The sequence below is a fragment of the Accipiter gentilis genome, chromosome 3 (genome assembly GCF_929443795.1).
Source record: "Accipiter gentilis chromosome 3, bAccGen1.1, whole genome shotgun sequence".
NCBI classification, from domain to species: domain Eukaryota; kingdom Metazoa; phylum Chordata; class Aves; order Accipitriformes; family Accipitridae; genus Astur; species Astur gentilis.
This window is the reverse complement of record NC_064882.1, coordinates 13,417,671-13,437,981: the sequence shown is the minus strand read 5'-3', so window position 1 is coordinate 13,437,981 and position 20,311 is coordinate 13,417,671. Positions and strand designations below refer to the sequence as shown.

General features: G+C 44.0%; 2 protein-coding genes across 2 annotated transcripts in view; both read left to right on the top strand.

Moving 5' to 3' along the window:
- Positions 1–13,115: 13,115 nt before the first annotated feature.
- On the top strand, positions 13,116–18,263 carry LOC126037357 (melatonin receptor type 1A-like). The gene is made up of 2 exons (XM_049797670.1): positions 13,116–13,332; positions 18,157–18,263. The coding sequence occupies exons 1-2, from the start codon at positions 13,140–13,142 to the stop codon at positions 18,198–18,200; spliced, it is 237 nt and encodes a 78-aa protein (XP_049653627.1). The 5' UTR covers positions 13,116–13,139; the 3' UTR covers positions 18,201–18,263.
- The window catches only part of LOC126037351 (melatonin receptor type 1A), a 52,247-nt gene continuing 50,163 nt past the window's right edge, over positions 18,228–20,311 (top strand). Inside the window, exon 1 of the mRNA XM_049797658.1 lies at positions 18,228–18,338. The gene's annotated coding sequence lies outside the window, so the exon portion shown is untranslated. The remainder of the gene's footprint in view (positions 18,339–20,311) is intronic.

Genomic DNA, 20,311 nt, shown 5'->3' with positions numbered 1-20,311 from the left:
GGTTATATTTAAGAATTGCCTAGAGGATCTGGTCAGATAGAATTCCAGTTTAACTACAATTCAAACATTTAATAAGAGACTGTGCCTATCCTAAGAAGTTGACAGTTAAAATAGATAAGATTTAGAAATGTAAGAGAGAATGTATAATTATCTCCATTTTACAGATGGAGAACTAAGGTCTGCAGAGACTAAATGACTTGTCCTGGGCAATGGAGAGTGTCTTAGGCTAAAACAAGACCCGAGCTAAGGGGTTTTTTTGTATCCCGATACGATGCTGTAATTAAAAAGCTGATCTTCCAGGTAATTTTTAAGCTTTATTTCCTTACGAAATAAGGTTTATGCACTATGCATGACATCTCTCTCAGATATTACCTCCCTTACCTAATTTACCAATTTCAATTAAAATGGCACTTTCTATGAGTTTTAAGCAACACAGAAACTAGAAAGACATCAGCAGAGGTAAAGACACACAACTCACTGTAATATACCTCGTTTTCCTACAGTTGTATGCGTCGCTTCCAGTTAGCTACAAGTCCAGTGCTTTTTACTTGCCTGGAGTGTCATGGGGCACAAAAGGAAGATGGGAACAGCTTACAGGAAAGTAAAACAAATCTTGGAAAGTTAAATCAGTTGGTTTCACTGCTCATGTAATAGCTTGATTTTTCAATACTCCCTCTGAATAGTGTCTGCATTTGAATTCAAACAAACCCAAAGGATATATTAGGAAAATCTTCACAGCTATAGGGATAATTGAATATTATAATCAATGTCCTGTGGACACTATGAGGCATCTATCCCCGGATGGAAGAATAAGTTAGAAAACAAGTCAGGAATCAATTTGGTTGACTCTGTCACAGGATAATGGAATACATCAGATAATTTCTTAGCATTTCTCCTGAGCCTATTATCCATGATGAAAAAAGAACTCTTCTGGCCCAAAGTTAGGTGCTTTATGCACAGGTTAGTTGCTGAAAAAAAATCACAACTTTGATGGAGTTGTTTTCTCTGAATTTTTACTGTATTGTTTTTACTCGAGGGTGCATCTGTGACTTCACAGGCAATAACAAGGGACTTCTTACATACCTGTCAAGTGGGCCTCTACTTCTAAAAGAATTTCCACCTAATACATCTCTCTCGCCTCTGGAACTTCCACCTGGGCAAAATGTTCTTTATTTATCCTGTCCTTTTGCTTCTATTACTACCTTTTTTTTTTTTTTTTTTTTTTTTTAAATTCTAACTGTAGCATAGCTTTTCTTCTTATACTTAGACATTTCTAAGTGTATGTCTGTACCTTGAACTAATTTTCTCAATCCTTCCCATAAGAAGCCTGTTTATTCTCCTCAATGACATAGTGCCTAGCCAGAATCTACTGTGATACCGCATAATTTACATGCCAGTTGTCCATTATCCATATTGCATTCTGTCTGTTATCACTCCTTCTTACAATGGTATCAAACCAAGATTCCTACTCCCAAGAAACTAAGGCTATTTTAATTGAAAACATTAATTGAAAAGTAATTTTAATACTCATTTGTAGTAATTGTAATCGGCAAAAGCTGAAAACAATTACATACAATAGGACCCCAAATAAGCAAAAATTAGCAAAGCTTAATTTAAAAAAAAAAAAAAGCAGAAGTGCTGCCATAGAAAATGGGCTTACTACAAGTTAACCAAATCAATCAAACTACGATTAATCAAATGCTGAGTCATGAAAGAGTATTAGGTTTGAGGAAGCATATCAAGTTCTAAACAAAACGTAGGCCTTAATTCTTCAATTTGGGTTTAATTATTCCTAACATCTCCATATTACCACTCTTAATGACTTTAATTTTCCACTGTTGTTGTTCCATCTCCTCACTAATGCAAGTGATAAAGATCTGTAACTTTCGTGTTACATACGCAGATAAGATCATTTGCTCTCCACTATTTGTGGCACAATGTGCCCACTGTGTAGCATGTAGTAGATTATCCATTTTCTGAAGGCTTGTTTTTCTGAAGTCAGTGGCTTCTACAGGAACACAATCAACTTTGAAATTTAGAAGAAAATCCAGATTTGCTGGTTTGCACATCATTCAATCTAAAAAAAAAAAAATTCTAAAAAAAGTCACTAGCCATATGGAATGGAAATCAGTGCGAAACTTGTATTTAATGCCCAAAGGATCCTCAGGAAAACAGAATGATTTCTGCTTCGCTCAGTTCAGTAGGCATTCTCTTACAGTTCCTCCGGTTTTTAATGGAGCGCGTCAGGGATTAGAAAGAATGTCTTTCTGGATTTGTCTTTCTGAACCTTTTTTCTGGTTATAATAGCTTCCAAACATAATTCTCTCTCTCTTGCTATAGATGTAGAAAGAAAAAGCTATCTTTCTAAATGTGAGAAAACAGGAAGGGAAAACCTACAAAAATGGACTGGCATTACAGAGAAAATGAAGAAGATTGCCTTAAAGTTCATCAAATCTCAACAGTTTGTATTTAAAGTATGTTAGAGCAAGCAAAGTGTAATGAGTCCGGTAACAGGAGTACAGTAGTGCAAACTTCAGAATCTTAGTTTCAAAGCCCAAACTTATTATTCACATATCCTGAACATTCGACAGAGACAAAAGAAGTGGGTTGTGAAGTAAATTGCCCAAAGATTATGTGAGATTTTAATCTAAATATTTCTTCTGTGTGATAGTAGTATACAGCGAAGAAGCTGCATGAGTGGGGTGCAATGCTATATTTGAGAAAACCTCATATCCTGCTGAAACAAAACAAAAGGTTTAATATGTGCTGTGAAAGCCAAAAATGGTTAAGAAAATATCCATTAACAGTTGTCTATGTGTATCACTAAATTTAAGTAATTCCTTAAGTTTTTTTATAACTTTGACTTGAGGTTTTCCACAGAGGGTGAAGGAACTGTTCACGCATGTTTTCAAGAGCTCTGAAACAATTTTATAGCTGTAAAAAGAATCATTCCACCACGTCAGATTATTAAGTATTGTATCACACATTGAGTAACAAATACTATAAATTGTTATGTTAAATAAAGCAGTTTATAAGAACTTAGCCTGAAAGCCTTGTGCGTATAAGTAATTATACTCATGTGAATAGTCTCTAGCATTTTCATGATTAGAGACTAACTGGGTACGTTCTTTTTTTTAATAAACTAGTAAGAATAAATACACTTTATGGCAACTATTACAATTCTCAAGGGGCAAAGATTTTCAGATTACTTTTGACACTTTCATTACCATGCATGTTGCCTTTGCAGGCAGTTTTGATTTGCATATTGTCACTTTCTTATTTTTGTTTTAGAATGCAAAACAGTTTCAGTAAAACCAGAAATATTTTTACAAGGATTAATCATGGATTAATGATGTCAAACTTCTAAGCTAATACATTTAAATGGTATCCCCTTACTGACCGTGTGTGCCGCGAGTGGTGTTTATTGACTGATTAATCACCAGATTTATTTTTTTCTGTTTTACTGTCTTCTCATTTTTCTTTGTCATTTCTGCACAGACGTTAGAGGCTGTTTGTTGGAAAAGGGCAGTAATTACCATGAGACAGCATGCTCTGAAGAAGTAGAGATCACAGGTTAATAAATACCTCTGTCTTATCGTCCCAGGCTGAGGATTTAAGTTTGGAAGTGAAATGAAAAACTGCAAGTGCAGAAATTACATTGCAGGGTGAGACTGGTTCAAAACTGAAGAGAACTGTGGCTAGGCACGAGGATTGGGGCAAAGTTGGGCAAACAAACTGGATTTCTCAGCAAGAAAATGGGGATGTGTGGAGGGAGACAACATAAACACTAAATAAAGCTGCAAGATGTTACCTGTTAGATAAGCACACACCCACACACATATCTTGCCGTGAGGATGCATAAACCCGCGGATTCAATGAATACAATCAACCTGAAGAGGATGCATGAGGAATCACAAGATGCAGTTCGTGTTACCTGGAACAGGCTGGGCCAAGCGTGACAGAGTTGATGTAGTGCTGACCATGACTTTGGGAAGTTCTTATGGCCTCCCGTCACCACTCCAGCTTTTTTTCTGAACACACACGGGAAATGAGACAGTCTTTTCTTATGTGACCAGAAAAATATTAACTACCTCAACATAGCCATCATCACACTGGGTATCCTGATTGGAAGTTTCAGAAAAGATGTCAAGCTCTTGCTGTGAAGGGAGAATTGCCCTCTCATGCATCATTGTCTCTGAAGTATGCATTCAGGTACAATAGTAATAGAAGACAGGATTTCTATCCCGTGGGCGCATTGCATCTTTTCCACTTACAGGAAACATTTCTCAGATCTGTTAGTTTGCTTGAAAAAGAAAAGTGGGTTTTGATTACTGAACGATATTAAATGTGCCAAATCCTTTCTCAGGGACCTCCGATGTGTTACGTGTTTAGTCATCTGAGGAAAACATCGTATTTGTTGACTTTGAGATCCCTGAGAAGATTGAGAAACCTTTGCTGACCTTGCGGTTTATTCTGTTGCTAGGTTTTATATTGACACATGACTCTTAATGACCTGAGGAGTTACTAATAAGGATGAAGTCTGGTGCATCATATTGAGGAGGGAATTAACAGGTTACAGGAGAAATTGTTACCAACTCCATTTTTTGTTTATTAGTGAAACAGAAAGAGTAGGAAATACAAATAACTTAGATAAAGTGTGATATAACCTGTTGAAGGCAGTAAGAAAAAATAATATAGAGAGAAGCTGAGCAAACATTCAGCAGTACACAATTGCCAGCTCAAACAAAATTACTCATTTGGCCTTTCTAGCCTCCATTTCTTCATATACATTCTTTCCTTACAAACTGCTCATAGTGGCATATCACCTGGATGATTTAGTGGAAGTTTTGTCATTTTCATGGACAAAGGGGGAAAGGTATATCAACGTCATGAGCCTTATTCTCATCTACAAACTATATCTGAGCCTACTGTGGGTTTATTGGGGGGAGGGGAGGCAAACAGAAACAAACAAAACCCGAACCAAGAAGTTGTTATTTGTAGACTCAAGACTGAAAAGGTTTTTGGAAACACCGCAGACAGAGGAGACTGTTTAAAGATTTCTTCCTTGCCTTACTGATAATACTCTAAATGAAGAAAATGGCTCAGCCCATATTTGTTGAATAAAATTTAAAAGTAACTATGTTACTGATTCCTTTTTTGTGAGCTTTTGTATTATCAAAATCACTCAATACTTGGTACAGCCTCTGATGATTTCAAATCAGATTAAGTCGTGGTGTTTTTCAATCAATTCTAATTGCACGTTTCCACATTTCTTAAAGGGCACATTGCCAAGCACTCCCTAGCATTACATCATGGAATTGTGTCATCGCTATTTCAGTCAAGTTATATTCTGCTGATTTCAGTAGCGTATTAACAGCCTAAAACTAGAATATTGACTACACACAATAATCGGATGTTTTTCCACTGTAAGCATTTTAACCTATTCCATTCCCCCACACTCAGCACCCTACCCTACCCCACCCCTGGGTCATTCTCATCCAGCTTCATGACAAAGGCTCTCAATCTTAATTCTTCCCATTCATTTCACTCATTTCCATGTTAACTTTCTCTACACATTCTTCGAGCTTGTATGTCTTTTTCTGCCTTTCTACACTTGGTAAGGACCATACTGGCTGGATTCTAATACACGAAGCTTTACTGCAGTCAATTCTTTTTGTAGTGCCTTTCCAGTTCAGTGATTTCAATTCAAAACATGTCCCCTGTCTTCCCCATATTTAAACAAAAGGCAAGCCAAAGAAAACATTCACTTGGACTGAGAAAATAGTCATAGAAGACAATACAAGGGAATATTGAAAGGTGTTAAAATTGGTGCTAAGAAGGAAAAAATAAATCACACAACAGCAGAATATTCAAAGGTGAGCATAAAAAAATATACAATCAGAAAGAGAATTTTCTTTCTGTTTTAAACCATTTTGCATGGTCTGTTAAAGGAATATGCTGATCCCTCATTGTCATAGGAAGTATGACTCCTGTACAGAAAAAACCAAATTTAAGTATTAAGTAGGCAGCCTGCATTTGGTCAGCACAGTGAGAACACTAGAGAAATGGGTGGACTGGAAGCAGCACAAAATTCAGAGTTTGCTAAATAACAAAGCGCTGTAATAGCATATGTAAACAGGCAGCAGCCTTGCAAGAAGTTGACAATCTGAACGTGCAGGTGTGTTCCGGCTTTTGGCAGAACTTTAATTTAATTGCAGGAGTATTTCAACTTCTACAGTTAATGCAAGTAAATGGTATGTACCAGGCAGTGTCTGGAACTGTGCCCAGAAGGCAGGGCAGCAGAGTGACACATTATCATGACACTATAAAATGCCAGCACCATGGAAATACTTATTTTTAACATTTTAAATGCAGACTTGGAGGACACAGAAGGCAGTCGCAAATAATAGAACATTTCTGTCCCCTCAGTGCACAAGTATGCAGTAATGCAGATTGCCTTGTCTAGCAGCAGCTTTGCTTGTTAATCACTGGACTGCTAACGTTTTGGGACAATCTACATCAATCAGCTCTCAAAAGCAGTTGTTAGGGACCAATATCCTGAAGAATCACAGGACAAAGAAATGGACAGGGCAAGGAAACAGGTCATGTAGTAAGAGGTGCAGTTTGAGGTAAGCAACCTCATGCTATACTTGCATGTAACAAGTTAGGCCCCTTAGCGTGATCTACCACTAGAAGCACTGATTTAATACAGCGATGAAGCCACTGATGACAAAGCTGAGTATTAACTCACTTATCTCAGCAGCTTTGGTGTCAGACTGCAGACTTCAGAAAGTATCAGTTTCCAGCCAGGATTTATAGCCCTGAACCTTAACCACGCCCATTCCCCCAGGTTCAAAGTTAGCTCCTAATTAAACTTTAAAATCAAAATTAAGAGGTAGCATGCTTAAAACAGTGAGCTACAATATGCAACATTGCACATTCCTACCCTAAACCACAGATGAGCCAAGATTAAATCTCTTTTCTGCTTGCTAAGTTTCAAAGATAATTTTCTAATCATCCTGGAGAATGCTTTAACAATTAGATAATATACTATTCTACAGTGAGAAGCTACCATTGCCTCCTTTTCAGGCAATTTCATATTGCAGGAGGAGAGAGTATTAATACAGAGAAGAGTCCTAGGACATAGTTCCATTTCTACAGAGCATTTCTCCCTGTCCTAGCCATGGATGGCATCTCACCTTAGACACCCCGAAACGAGAAGCAGCTCATGCTGCACAAGAACTGTTGTAACAGCTCTCTCTGAAAACAAAAAGTGTGCCCTAAGACAGTGCTGAATAAAAAACTAAAGGGCTGGTGTATTTCCCATCAATCTCTTACATCACCTGCCCAAAAAAGGTACTCGTAGACAGGACGCAATTTCCACAGCTATTTTAGGACTTACAACATGTAGGTAGAAGATGCCACAGATTGTAAGTGAGAAAAAACCACTGAAATAAAAGACTTGTCACACAGATGCAGCAGGGAAAGAGAGCTGCAGATCACAAAATAGAACATGATGAACTTTCAGCACTCAAAATCATTCCTCTAAAAGACAGAAGTAACAACAGCCAAGTTCATTTGCAGTGCAGCATTACAACCAATTGTCAGATGTAATGAAGAGCAGGTATCTCCCACCACGGGATGAGATGGAACATACTTATTGCCACACCAGTTTTACTGTTGATGAAGTGGAATTGTCCCTCGTGTTTACCCATAGGCATATCAGCAAGAGCTGTGTACTGAGCATCAGCTGTCAAGCCAAGTTTGTGGGAAGAACTAAAGGACTGTGGTGGGTTGACCATGGCTGGATGCCAGGTGCCCACCAAAGCCATTCTATCACTCCCCTCCTCAACTGGACAGGGGAGAGAAAATATAGCAAAAGGCTCATGGGTAGAGATAAGGACAGGGAGAGACCGTTCCCAATTACTGTCACAGGCAAACCAGACTCGACTTGGGGAAAATTAACTCAATTTAATACCAATCAAATCAGAGTAGGATAATGAGAAATAAAAAAAACAAATCTTAAAACACCTTCCCCCCACCCCTCACTTCTTCCCAGGCTTAACTTCATGCCCAATTTCTCTACCCCTTCCCCCCCCCAGCAGCGCAGGGGGATGGGGAATGGGGGTTATGATCAGTTCATCACACGTTATCTCTGCCACTCCTTCCTCCTCAGGGGCAGGACTCCTCACTCTTCCTCTGCTCCAGCGTGGGTCCCTTCCACGGGCTGCAGTCCTATAGGCACAGACTGCTCCAGTGTGGGTCCCCCGCGGGGTCACAAGTCCTGCCAGAAAACCTGCTCCAACGTGGGCTCCTCTCTCCACAGGGCCACAGGTCCTGCCAGGAGCCTGCTCCAGCATGGGCTTCCCATGGGTCACAGCCTCCTTCAGGCATCCACTTGCTCCAGTGCGGGGTCCTCCCCGGGCTGCAGGTGGAGATCTGCTCCGCCACGGACCTCCCTGGGCTGCAGGGGGACAGCCTGCCTCACCAGGGTCTTCACCACGGGCTGCAGGGGAACCTCTGCTCCAGTGCCTGGAGCATCTCCTCCCCCTCCTGCTCCACTGACCTTGGTGTCCACAGGCCTGGTTTTGCTCACATATTCTCACTCCTCTCTCTGGCTGAAGTAGCCATTGTGCAGTTTTTTCCCCTTCTTAAATGTGTTATCCCAGAGGCACTACCACTGTCGCTGATGGGCTCGGCCTTTGCCAGCGGCGGGTCCATCTTGGAGCCGGCTGGCACTAGCTCTGTCGGACATTGGGGAAGCTTCTAGCGGCTTCTCACAGAAGCCACCCTTGTAGCCCCCCTGCTACCAAAACCTTGCCATGCAAACCCAATGCAAAGACAGTGCCAGTGCTCGGGGAGAGCAGCCCAAGAGGCTGGCAAATGTAATGGTGAAAGCGCTCAGAGCATCACAGTGAAGAGGAGCTATGAGTTTCTTTTCTTCCTAGAATGCCCAAGAACCATCAGCATTGTAACTGTTCTTCAGGATAACGGGGGAACTCTGAAGGTTTCAAAATAATAAGCTTTACTGCAAAGAACAGCACCAGACAGAATCCGTGCCCAAGAATTTAATGCTGAGCATTCAAATGTACAGCTGCTCCTACTCTCCCCTACTGCCTACCACAGAAACACACTTCCACTTTGTTTACCTCATCCCTTTCTCCCTCAACTCTAAGATAGTCTCTACATTTCACAACTGAAACACCTGTTGGGACTGAGCAGAACAGAGCCTGCATTTCTTTATTTCCTGCAGCTCCTGGGCTTCTCTGAAGAAGAGAAAGGCACCAGAACATAAAGGGTATCAGACGCTGCTGCTACACTGCCACAGGCACCACAGCTTACCTACTTTCTTGTCCCAGTGCAGCCCTCCAAGGGCTTCCTCCCAGATTTGTGTCCAAGTCAGCCCCTGCCCAGGTATGCTATCTGGATCATCAGCCTCCCCGGCTGTCCCCTCTGAAACCAGGACATATATGAAAAACATGCAGTACCCCGATGAAGACTTCTTCAGATGGAGACAACTGTTACGCCTTTTGCCCTCCCACTCCATTCTCTGCCAGGCACCTGTACCAGCACTCTCAGTGCTTGGTCCTGTTACTGGCCACCATGTATTCCAGCCCCGCCTGCCAGGCAGCCTCCATTCTCTTAATCAGAGAACCAGCTGAACTGCTAATTTCTCCTCGTGCTTTCTACATTTCCACCTATCTTTTCAAATGGACGGTGTGGATCCATTAACTCCCCACACTTCATCTGGTGTCCCCTTGCTGGGTACCAGTTAAGAGCTTCTCCACAAGAGAAGGCAAGCCAGGAGCCAAGGCTGACAACAGCCCTAGAGAGGGCAAAGAGATGAGGCAGGCCCAGCACCCATCCGCAGAGCCCATGATAGGACCAACAGGAGACAGGACCAAAATCAAGACTACAACACGAATCCAAGGTCAGTCAGGAAGCAAAGCCAGAGATAGGACAGGGGCAACAGGCACATTCCCAACACAACTCAAGCAAAGATAGATCAGGGCTCTTCTAAGACAGACCAGACAAGTTCTGTGTTTCTTCAGGTAATAAAGTAAATTCACCAAAAGCCAGTTCGGATCTCTGCTAACTTTGCCGATTACAGTGAAGTCAATCCTGATTTAAACGATTATAATAGGGGGTGACTGGCCCTGATGATTTGCTTGTTCTCATGCCTTCATCACTTCTATGCCGCTTTCACGTAAAGCATAATTTAACTTAATGCACTCTTTATAAATGCGTATGTAGAAAAAAAGCGTAGAAAATGTGAGGAAAGAGAGACCAGCCCCAGCCAATGTAACAGACAGTACCAGACAAACTGCCTGTAAGACTGTCTGACTCTGAATGCTGAGCGTTGTGAACTAGCCTGATCATGCCAGAGCTGCTCCTCTGCAGTTTTCACAGCCTGCTTATTTGGGTGGCATATTAATGTTTCTAACTCTCCAAAATGTGAGTAAACATCTGTAAAACCTTAAAGAGCAGCATGTTTTCTAGGACGAGTTGTGTCTGTCGAGGCGAGAGAAGGCCAGCCCAGGGGGAATGGGAAGGCAGTCCTGGCTGGAGCCTGACCTACGTGCTGATGCTCAGTTCCCACTCTCCAGGAAGCAAAGTCGGCCCACTGAGCAACAACACGAGGCTTCTCAAGGTATCTTGGCCCTTGTTAGCGCTTGGGTCTCCCTCAGCTCTTACAGGGCTTTCTGATAGGACCTCTCCGGTTCCTTTCTCAGGGAGCATTCCCTTCCCCAAGCGTTGCTCTCACCAGCACAAGCAGCCCTTGTGCCCAGCGTACGCTCTTGTCACAAGACTAAAGTGAGACCGAGTGACGCCTCCATTCGCCTGCGGGTCTAAATTGCACACATGTGGCTGAACATCCCCGCAATGAGACAAACTAACATCCCAGCAACGAGACAAATGCCAGCAGTCCCCTCATGGACCAGATTCCCTTTCTTTGAAGCAAAATCCTGGGCTGATACTCATCACTACGCTACCTTCTGGTTAAAAATATTTGACCTTGCGAAACTTCACGACTGTCTCTGGGCAGCCCTTCCCTGCCCAGTGAAACACCCGATGAGGTCTACTGAGGACCAGGCAGTTCTGCCTCTCTCCACGTGTGCCTGCCCTTGACCTGATGGCCCCCGATACTGGGTGTCGTATGTGTCGTCCCCCCCCCCCCCAAGTTTTATTCTTCTTCCACAGCTCGACAACCTGTTTGTAACGTACCTACAAGGACACACAGGCTCGTTTTCCCCTCTCTGCAACATCACCTTTGGGGGGTGGCGTGGGGGACACGGGGGACGGGACAGGCTGTGCTCACCAGCGCCGCGCTGGTCGGTGCGGGGGGGGGGGGGGGCGACGACGGGACACACGAGGAACCTACTGCAACCTCCCCTCTAGTGCGGGCTTTGCTCTCCTCGGGGAAGAGGAGAGGTTTCCCCGACACCCACCGCTTTTACAGCCCGGCGCAGCCGTGCGGGATGGGGCTGCGGGGCAGGACGGGGCGGGGGGCGAAGCCCCCCGCCCCGTCCTGCCCCGCAGCCCCATCCCGCACGGCTGCGCCGGAGGTGGCGGCGGGCCCGAAAAAGGGGATTCAGCGCTGGGGGTGGGGGGGTGGCCTAAAAAGCGGCCATCCGCAGCGCCTCGGGGGACCAGCACTGGCTGCCGCTTTGGCCGGGGTCCCCGCACGGCCGCTGGTTTTGTTGTCACACCCGCCGCCGTTACGTAACGTGGCCACCGTTGCTCGTAACGGTGTTTGCCCCCCCCGTGGTTTCGGGTACCCCCCCCCCCCCAAGCCGCGCAGTACCCCGATAAGGGTTGCGGGTGGGATGGCGGGGGTCGCCCGTGGGCGCCAGCGCCGCTCACAGCCCCGTGCTTAGCGTGGTACTTGCCCTCCGTAGCCTGTGACACGGGAGAGGAATTCCTATGCCCAGTTCGCTCCGGTATTTTAAACAGCTTTATACCGGTCGAGCGAGAAGACTCGGTGCCGTTGTAACAGTCAGAAGAAAGTGCCTTTTTAATTTTTTTTTTTTTTTTACCGCAACACCCACCGTACGAGGGGGTACCCCGCTCACTCAACCGGTTGGGCAATGGCTCCCTGTTCCCTCCGCGCTGCTTTTTGGGGAACGGCGCAGCCGGACCCCGCCGGGCTCGTAGCCGCGCCGTGCGGCTCGCCCGCGCCGCCGAGGGGGCGGGGGAAGGAAAGGGAGGGGGGCGTGGGGGGGGGGGGGAAGGGCTGGCTGCAGGGGCGCTGTGTCTCCCCCCGTGCAACGGCGGCACGTGGTGCTCCCGGGACGCGGGTCCTCAGACGCCCCCTCCCTTCCCCCGCCCGCAGCGAGCGCGGCTTCGCGAGGAGCTTTTTATAGCAGCACCGACCCGCTCCCCGATGGGGGGGGGGGGGGGGGGGTGGGTTCTCGCCGCGCTCACGTTACCGTGCGAGTGCGATGTTAAATAAAGCCGGGGGAGGAGGGGAAGGGAGTTCAGCGCGCGCCTAACCAAGAGACGGCGTTAACCGGAGGAGCTAAAAATAGCCCCGAGCGCTGCAAAGCGCATAAACCGCAAGGCGGCCAAACCCATCGATCCGCCGCTGAATGGAGCGGCCGGGCGGATGAATGGAGCGGCCGGCCGGGCGGATGAATGGGGGAAAGCCGGAGCGCGGGAGTGAATGGGGGCCGCCGCCGCGCCGGGCGGGCGGGCGCCGCGGGGGGGAGCTGTGGCGCTGCGCCGCCGCCGCCGCCGCCGCCGCCGCCGCCGCGCGGCAGCTGGAACCCCCCCGGCCGCGCACGTGCCGGCGCGGGGGTGGCTCGGTGTCACCTGGCGGCAGCGGTGGCGGCGGCGGCGGCGGCGGCGGGCGGGGCGGGGCGGGAGGCGCGGGGGAGGCTATAAAAGCGTCCCGCCGCGGCACATGCACACTTGGGGGAAACTTCCTAGCCGGAGCGGCAATGGGAGGGGCGCCCGGTCCCGTCAGCCCCTCTCCGCCCTAAGGGCGGGCAGCCCCGCGGCGGAGGGCGGCCGCGACCCCCGCCCCGACCTGCCCCGGGCGGGAGGCAGCGCTGGCGGGCGCGCCCGCTCCGCCGGCACCCGGCTCCGCACCGGGAGGAGGAGGAGGAGGAGGAGGAGGCGGCGGCGGCGGCGGCAGGATGAGAGTGAACGGGAGCGAGCTGAACAGCTCCGTCCTCCCGCGGGACCCGCCGGCCGAGGTGGCCCCGCGCCGCCCGCCCTGGGTGACCTCCACCTTGGCCGCCATCCTCATCTTCACCATCGCGGTGGACCTGCTGGGCAACCTGCTGGTCATCCTCTCCGTCTACCGCAACAAGAAACTGCGGAACGCGGGTAAGGGGCGGCGGGGAGGCCCGGGGGGGGGTCGTTCAGGGAGGGGGGGCTGCGGGGCGCAGCGCCGGGGTCTCTCCGTCTGTCGGTAAAACTTTGCCCGGGCGCGCAACTCCAGGGCCGGGCGCTCCTTGCCTTCGTCCCCAGGCAGCGGTTATAGGCTGTGACACATGCTGAGGGCTTCGTCTTCCCTACCGAGTCCGCGATCGAGCGGGTAAGGGTATTTTTAGCGCCCGCCACCGAATCGTGGTGGTGCTATTTTTAGCTCTCGACAGTTCCCACCTAGCAAAAAAGAAAAAGGCAAGGAAGCCTCACTTAAGAGCGGAATTCAGACGTGGTACTGGGGATGCTGCTGTGGCATACGGTGTGTGCCCGCGCATGCTGGATGCTGGTCTTCTGATTGATTTTTGCCGAGTTACAGAAATGTCTCCCGTAATAAATACTACGGTTGGAGCTTCAAAGCGAGCAAATACTAAGTTATAGACGTTGCAGGATTCAGAAAAAAAAAACCAAAAACAACACAACAAACCACCAATAAAACAAACCAAGACAGTCGTTTCATTTTCTTTGTTCACTTCCTACTTGCTATCTAGGTCTTTGGGGAATGGGAAACATCTGACAGAAAACAGATTTAGGCACGTTCTTAACAACAACAAAAAAATCTCGAATTTTGACAGGCTAGAATCTGTGATGGTCGATTGAGTAAATCCCTCTTAGTTCATGGATTATTGGTCAGACGGGCAGGAACTTCTTCACATTCATTCTGCTTTATCATGTCAGACCAGCTGCTGCGCACGTGTACCAAATCTGTGCACTCAAAACCCTATGCAGCTTTCATTGAAAAAAATACAGGAGCATGTGAAGAGAGCTGCGTTGTTAATGAAAGCAGAATTTCACTCCGTGATGAGCGAGATGCTGCTTTCATTTTTTTCACAACTGGCTGCCAGGTTCTTTATTATAACTCCACTAAGTTCATTAGCTAGGGGTTTAAAATTCATCCGAGGGGGAACTTGAGCCCAGGCTTTGCTGTAAGCTAGCCTAATGAAGGTAGCTAATACTGGACTCTGGCAAACAGTGGCACGCTTAGCTTTTTAAGGTTAAGTCAGGTAATTCAAATGGGTTGCACGTTTCAGTTTTATTCAGCCGTAGCGGAATGCCAACACACAGGATCAAAATGAAGACTAACAGATTATTTTTTTTTTCCCTCCCTCTGGTTGCCACTGATGTAAATTCTAAAGGCTATGTTCTCTTCTCGCTTTCATTGACAGAAATTTAATTCACTGGAGCTGGCAGGGTTACACACTGCAATACTATATATTAGGAGAATCAGTTACTCCAGAAGTCCAGACTACCCCTCTTCCCTGGGAGATTTTCAGGTGGGGGGAGAAGGGGTCCAGATAGGCTTATTACTGGGGTTGCTCCAGGGGAAAGGGTTAGATTCTCCTCCCCCTTAATTACTAAATACATACTTCAGTGCTTCTGCGGGGAGTCTGCAATACAGACATGTCTGGTAATAAGTCTGAAATAAATGTGGTGCCTGTTTTCTGGAAACGTAACTGAATCCTTGGGCTCTATGCGTGCGCATATTCTCTGCTGTAGATCTCACGTAATCCCTCTTGAATCCCAACATGTGCTCACTTGCTCACTCTTACTGCATTTCTTGTTCTTGCCTTTTCTGTCATAGCGGCTGTTAAGAACTGCAGCAAACTGCTGGCAACAGTTATCTCCTACAGCTAGGAGAACAGAGCATTCTTCTGAACATAAATTATTTTAGACTGGAACATGAACTAGATACTGGTTTACCCTCTGAAATTAAGGATTAATTGAAACAAGTAGGTGCTTTGTACAAGATGGGAAATAATAGTTTTTGGTCTGTTTTAGGAAAAAAACAAATAAGTTTTTCAAAATTTTAAAGTCTTTTTTTTTTCAAAGTAAATGTTTTTTTTTAGTACATGGATAAAAGGAAACTTTGGAAAGAACATAATTAAGATTCAAAAAAGGTGTGCAAAGTGTTTTTGATTAATCCTGCAAAAAACCTATGCCTGGGCATAACTTTACTTATGTGAGCACCACTATTAAACTTGGCATTGAATTAAGAAAGGGTTACTCAGGTGACTAAATTTATGATGAGGCATAAGTATTTAGAATACCCTGGCCTAATACTTGTGAGTATGAAGAAGAAAGTTTCCTGAGTCTTGTTTACACTAATTCAGATTAATCAGGAAGAGATTACATTGAAAATGATCTGATTTATACATACAACTAATTTGCAACTTGCTAATTATAAAGACAGTTACAACTTTTTACAGATCTGTAATAAGAAAGAAACTTCTGATTTTACAACAACCTATATTTATTAATAAGTCTTTTGCTGGCACATATATTGAGGAAAAAGGACACAGGATGAAAATTCTACTGGAAAAAAGGTCAGGGAGGAACAGAAGATGCCTCCTGAAGAAAATGTATCTGATTGAAGACTTTCTTCCCTCTTTGCAAGAGAGGACTAACAGAGATAAGGAGTATTTAACACTTTACCAAAAAGGTGGATTTGGTGGGGGAAAACGTCTTGCCTCTCTGTCCCACTCTCTATTATATAAATATTTTTGGAAGATAACTACAAATTGAACCTATGGATTTATGATTAAAAAAGTGCATTGGGAAATAGTAGGAAGGCCTAGAAAAACCTTCTCAACAAGTGGTGTAACCTTCCTGACAGTGAGAAGGTTAGTAAAAGACACTGATCAAAGCAGAGAAGTCAGTATCTCAAAGAAGTTTGTCTCAGCAAGCGAGGAGTGTCTGATACTACAGACTCCTTCATAGTCACAAGCATGGCTTCAGTAGATGCTCTTCTAGACACAGAAGCTGATGATGCAACTGGTAGGATCCTCTTTTATTTAATGTACTTGACTTGTAATAAGTTTCATAGTTCTGGTCTGTTCTTTTTTTTTTTTTTTTTTTTTAAATGGTGGCTTTGTAATCTAACAGGTGCCTGACACCAATTCAGTCCTGATGGGGACAGCTGTGATTTAATGCTAGCCTATGTAAAGACTGAATTTGGTTTATGATGTCTGTGATCTTTTAACTTTGAAACAAAGTTCAAGGGAAACATTCAAGGCATAAGGATTTCAGTGGCCATATCTTGATAGCACATTCATGCAGCTTGAACTTTAAATGGATGTGCTTTCTTTAATAATTAATTTTAAAAAGAATAATAGCTCATTTTGAAAAGAAGTTTAGTGTAAATCATCCTAATGTGTCTTGTTTTCCATGGCTAATATTCGTAGATCAGAAATAAGGTCATTCAACTGTTCCACCCTGAAAAGGTGAAATAACTAGCCTTAGGGAAGCCGAATTAAAGAACTACTAGAACTTTGCAACCAGTGGAGTTTTTACTTGATCAATATTGGATTAGAGCAACTCCGAAAACTGAAGAGACCATTACAAGTGATTTATGTAATATTACACACAAATTCGGTGATTGCTAGTATCCTTATGCCTTTGTTGTTGCCCGTGCCAAGAAAAACAATGCATCAAGAACAAGGTGAGAGAGCAGTTCTAAGTCTTTGACTACGGAGATTAGTTTACCACTTGTTACATTAAAATGTCAGTTGATGTGCACCTGTATTCTGGTGACAGGGGCATTTGGGTACTCAGTGGTTGCAGGACTGGACCATTCTTAAGGTTAATGAAGAAAGCTCTCTTTTACACCTCTTGCTCTTCTTTCTCTTCCTTTTGCAACTGTTCTCTTAGCCTGGTGGGTTGCTTTTTCCTGGGTGCTTTGTGTGTTGAGGTCCAAAGGTGCCCTGGCTACCCCTCAAACCGATCCCTGTGTTGGAGGGGAACCTCCAGCAGGCAAGAAGAGAGCCCCAGCAGTCTCGCCCTCACTCTTGGGTGCCTGTCCTGTCTGCTAACACCTGACACGAGCTGGGGTAACACAGGGACTGGTGCCAGGCTGGTAACTAGCACCTACCACATCAGCGCAGAAAGCTACGTTCACCCCCTTCTTGCCCACCTCTGTTCTGTTAGATGCATTTGGGGTTTTGTACTTTTTCCCCGGTTTCCCATGTCCTTGGCCCAAATCTTTTGTTGCTAAAACTCTTGGTTTTGTTACTAGTGAAGAAGGCAGAAAGTAAGTTTGATACTGCAGAGGCCCTAGAGCAGCAAGATAGTTGCTTCAGTAGGACTGCACACATGCTTAAACTTAAGTATGCGTGTTAACTACTTTTCTGAATGAGATGGCAATGAAAAAGGGGAAAAAAGACAATGTTTGTATGCTAAATCTGCCTCAGCTGTATTGGGTCCAAACACTTCTGTAAAGACAGCTCTGTGAGTGCTCAAAAGAATAAAACTCAAGAGTAATCTCTGACCAAAATCTGTAAGATCAGTGAAGTTACTTATGGAAGAAGTGGAAGAAGTAGGGAACACAGCTACTTATGATTTTCTCTTTTTTTTTTTTAAATCCAATTTTTGTTGAATAGTACAGCCATTGCAGAATTGGGGCATGAGATCTATCAATAAGAATTTTGTTTTGGAGGCTTTTTAAACTGGCCCTGGGTTTTGGTTTGAGCAGTATAAGAATCTAGTTGGGGAGTGTTCCTCTCTTAGTGCATTTTCTAGAATATAAATTTTAAATATAAGAATGGAACTATCTTTTGATAATCAGGTTGGAGATCTAATCAGCCTTTTCAGAATATGATTGTTCTTGATGATGTTTTGTTTTTTAGTTTTAAAATGGTAATGTTAAATGCTCTATTAAAGATTGTTTTATCTAATAAATGAAACTCCTGTTGTGAATTCAGACTAATGGAATCATTGTTTCTGTCACAGGTGGTCCTTGGACTTCTTTTTGTGCCCCGAGAGACAATGGGTAGCCCGACAAATATTTGACTCGAGGGAGATAACTTGTAGAAGATCAAGTTGTAGCACAAATTCAGGGTTCTGATGAAAACTGGGATGTTGATGGCAATGAACATTATTTCAGACATGAATAACTTCCAGTATTAAAAATGGTAAGCCGTTTGGGAGAAGGGAAACTACCTAGTGGAGATGCTGACCTTTGCCAATTGTTGAACAGAACTGAGCATAAAAATACAGTTTAAATAAAGCTGTTCTTCAGACTGGTTTTGATTGAATATTTTACTGAATCAAAGGTTTACTTCAGAAACCTGTTTAAATGGCACTGTGCTGTCAGTGACTAAAGGTAGAGATGAGTATTTCAAATAATTAATACTCTATTCTTACTAATATGTCTGTCACACTCAGCTATGTGTTCTCTCTGCAAGATTCTGCATTCTGAAGTTTATAGAGGCACTGCTTTTTCTAGTTTGCTGCTGCCAGCAGACAAGGGTACTGATATGCTATGCTACTTGCTGTCTCTGGTCTCTCTCTTCTCATGAAGTTTTTTTCATCTTTAACCTTTTCCTTAGCAATTTCTGATCTGCTTCTATTCTTCTCTCTTTTCTATTTCTTTTTCACTATCCACTTTTCTGTCTTGTTATAACATAGATACTTCATGTCTTTCTAGCATAAGACTTCATCAGCAAGTCTAGTTTTAGTGACAGAAAATGCTACCAACAATAGGCATCCAGTGCTGATATGACAATGTCCTCTCTGTTTATACAAAGAGGCTTGCTTTCCTAGGGCAATAAAAATGTTGCAGTGTCAATTCAATGCTATGCATCACAGTTTAATTTTGCGACCTCAAGAACCTTGTCACCCTTGCTGTTGGCAGTTTTTCTTCTACTCACGTCCGTGAGCTGCCCCAAATTCCACGTTTTCCGCTCCTGAGAAACAATTACCAACCTCTGTTTCAGGAGGACAAGTTTTACTAAGAATTTTTCAAGATAACAGAACACAATGTTTTAATGTTTGCTTATTTAATAAACAAATAAACTTGTATTTACATGTGTAGTTAAGTAATGCTTGGAACTGTAATACCAATGCTGCTACTGAAGAAGTGTTCTTTCAAAATCTAGCCCTCCTGAAGTCAAAAAGATGGGCGGTATTACCGTTCAGTGGGATAATCAAGGTTCCTACCTTACATGACAGAATAAAGGTCTGATTATCTTCTTTCTTAGTTTTAAGAATATATAAAATATTAAAAAAAAAAAAACACCCTTTACCAATATCCTTAAATTCAGATAAGTGTGCTGCAAACTTCTTAATCTTTTCTTTTTCAAGTAGAGCAGAAACTAAGGTATAATCAGTAAGTCTATTTACAGCTTTTAGATAGTGACTTCTGTAGCTTAAATAGTTTTGTGCTAATAACTGACTAGTAAGTTTACAAAGTTTTGTGCCCTGTAGTTTTGTTTGTTTTTTTTTTTTAAATGAAGTTTGTTATCTATAGAGAAGGCAAACTTATACCTCTTCCTTGAAGGAACACCTTGCACCAGAAGTAAAAGATTTGCAGCTCATTCTTTTGATTTTATAAATGATCTAATACAGTACCAGGTCATATAGTTAGATATGCTTTTTGAAGAATAGTTATTACCTTACTGATGAGCATAAAAATGCAGCTCTTGATCATCTCAGAGCCCTATACTTGAGTTAGGGACTTGAATTAGGTTGTCTTGGTTTTGGGGAGGGGGGTGTCAGTTGGGTTTTCTTGATCATGGAGGACTCATTTTTTTTCCATTGCTAGAGCTCTAAGAAAAAGCCCTTCAACACTTCACTCAGACTCTCTAATCTCCCCTAACGCCGAAGGTCCCTTGCTCTCTACAACAAAGAGAGAATAGGAGCAGCTGATTTCAAACCCTGCTGTGTGTGACCAAGCACTGGAATTCTCTATTCAAATACAGACTTTACCTACCTTTATTGTGTAAGTCAGACAGGATATGTAATTTTTCCATTTAGGCCTACAGAAACTCCATTCTACGTGATGTGTACGTGTGATTCTACATGTGATGCTGAAATATAAGGTCTATTTATATTCTATCACCTTCACTGTTCGTTTGGAGTGCAGATGCAAGATTAGCAAAACTAA

Coding starts and splice junctions, on each gene's coding strand:
- LOC126037357 (XM_049797670.1), top strand. CDS start 13,140: ATGAGAGTGAACGGGAGCGAGCTGAACAGCTCCGTCCTCCCGCGGGAC. Junction 13,333..18,156: donor CAAGAAACTGCGGAACGCGG/GTAAGGGGCGGC, acceptor TTTCTGTCACAG/GTGGTCCTTGGACTTCTTTT.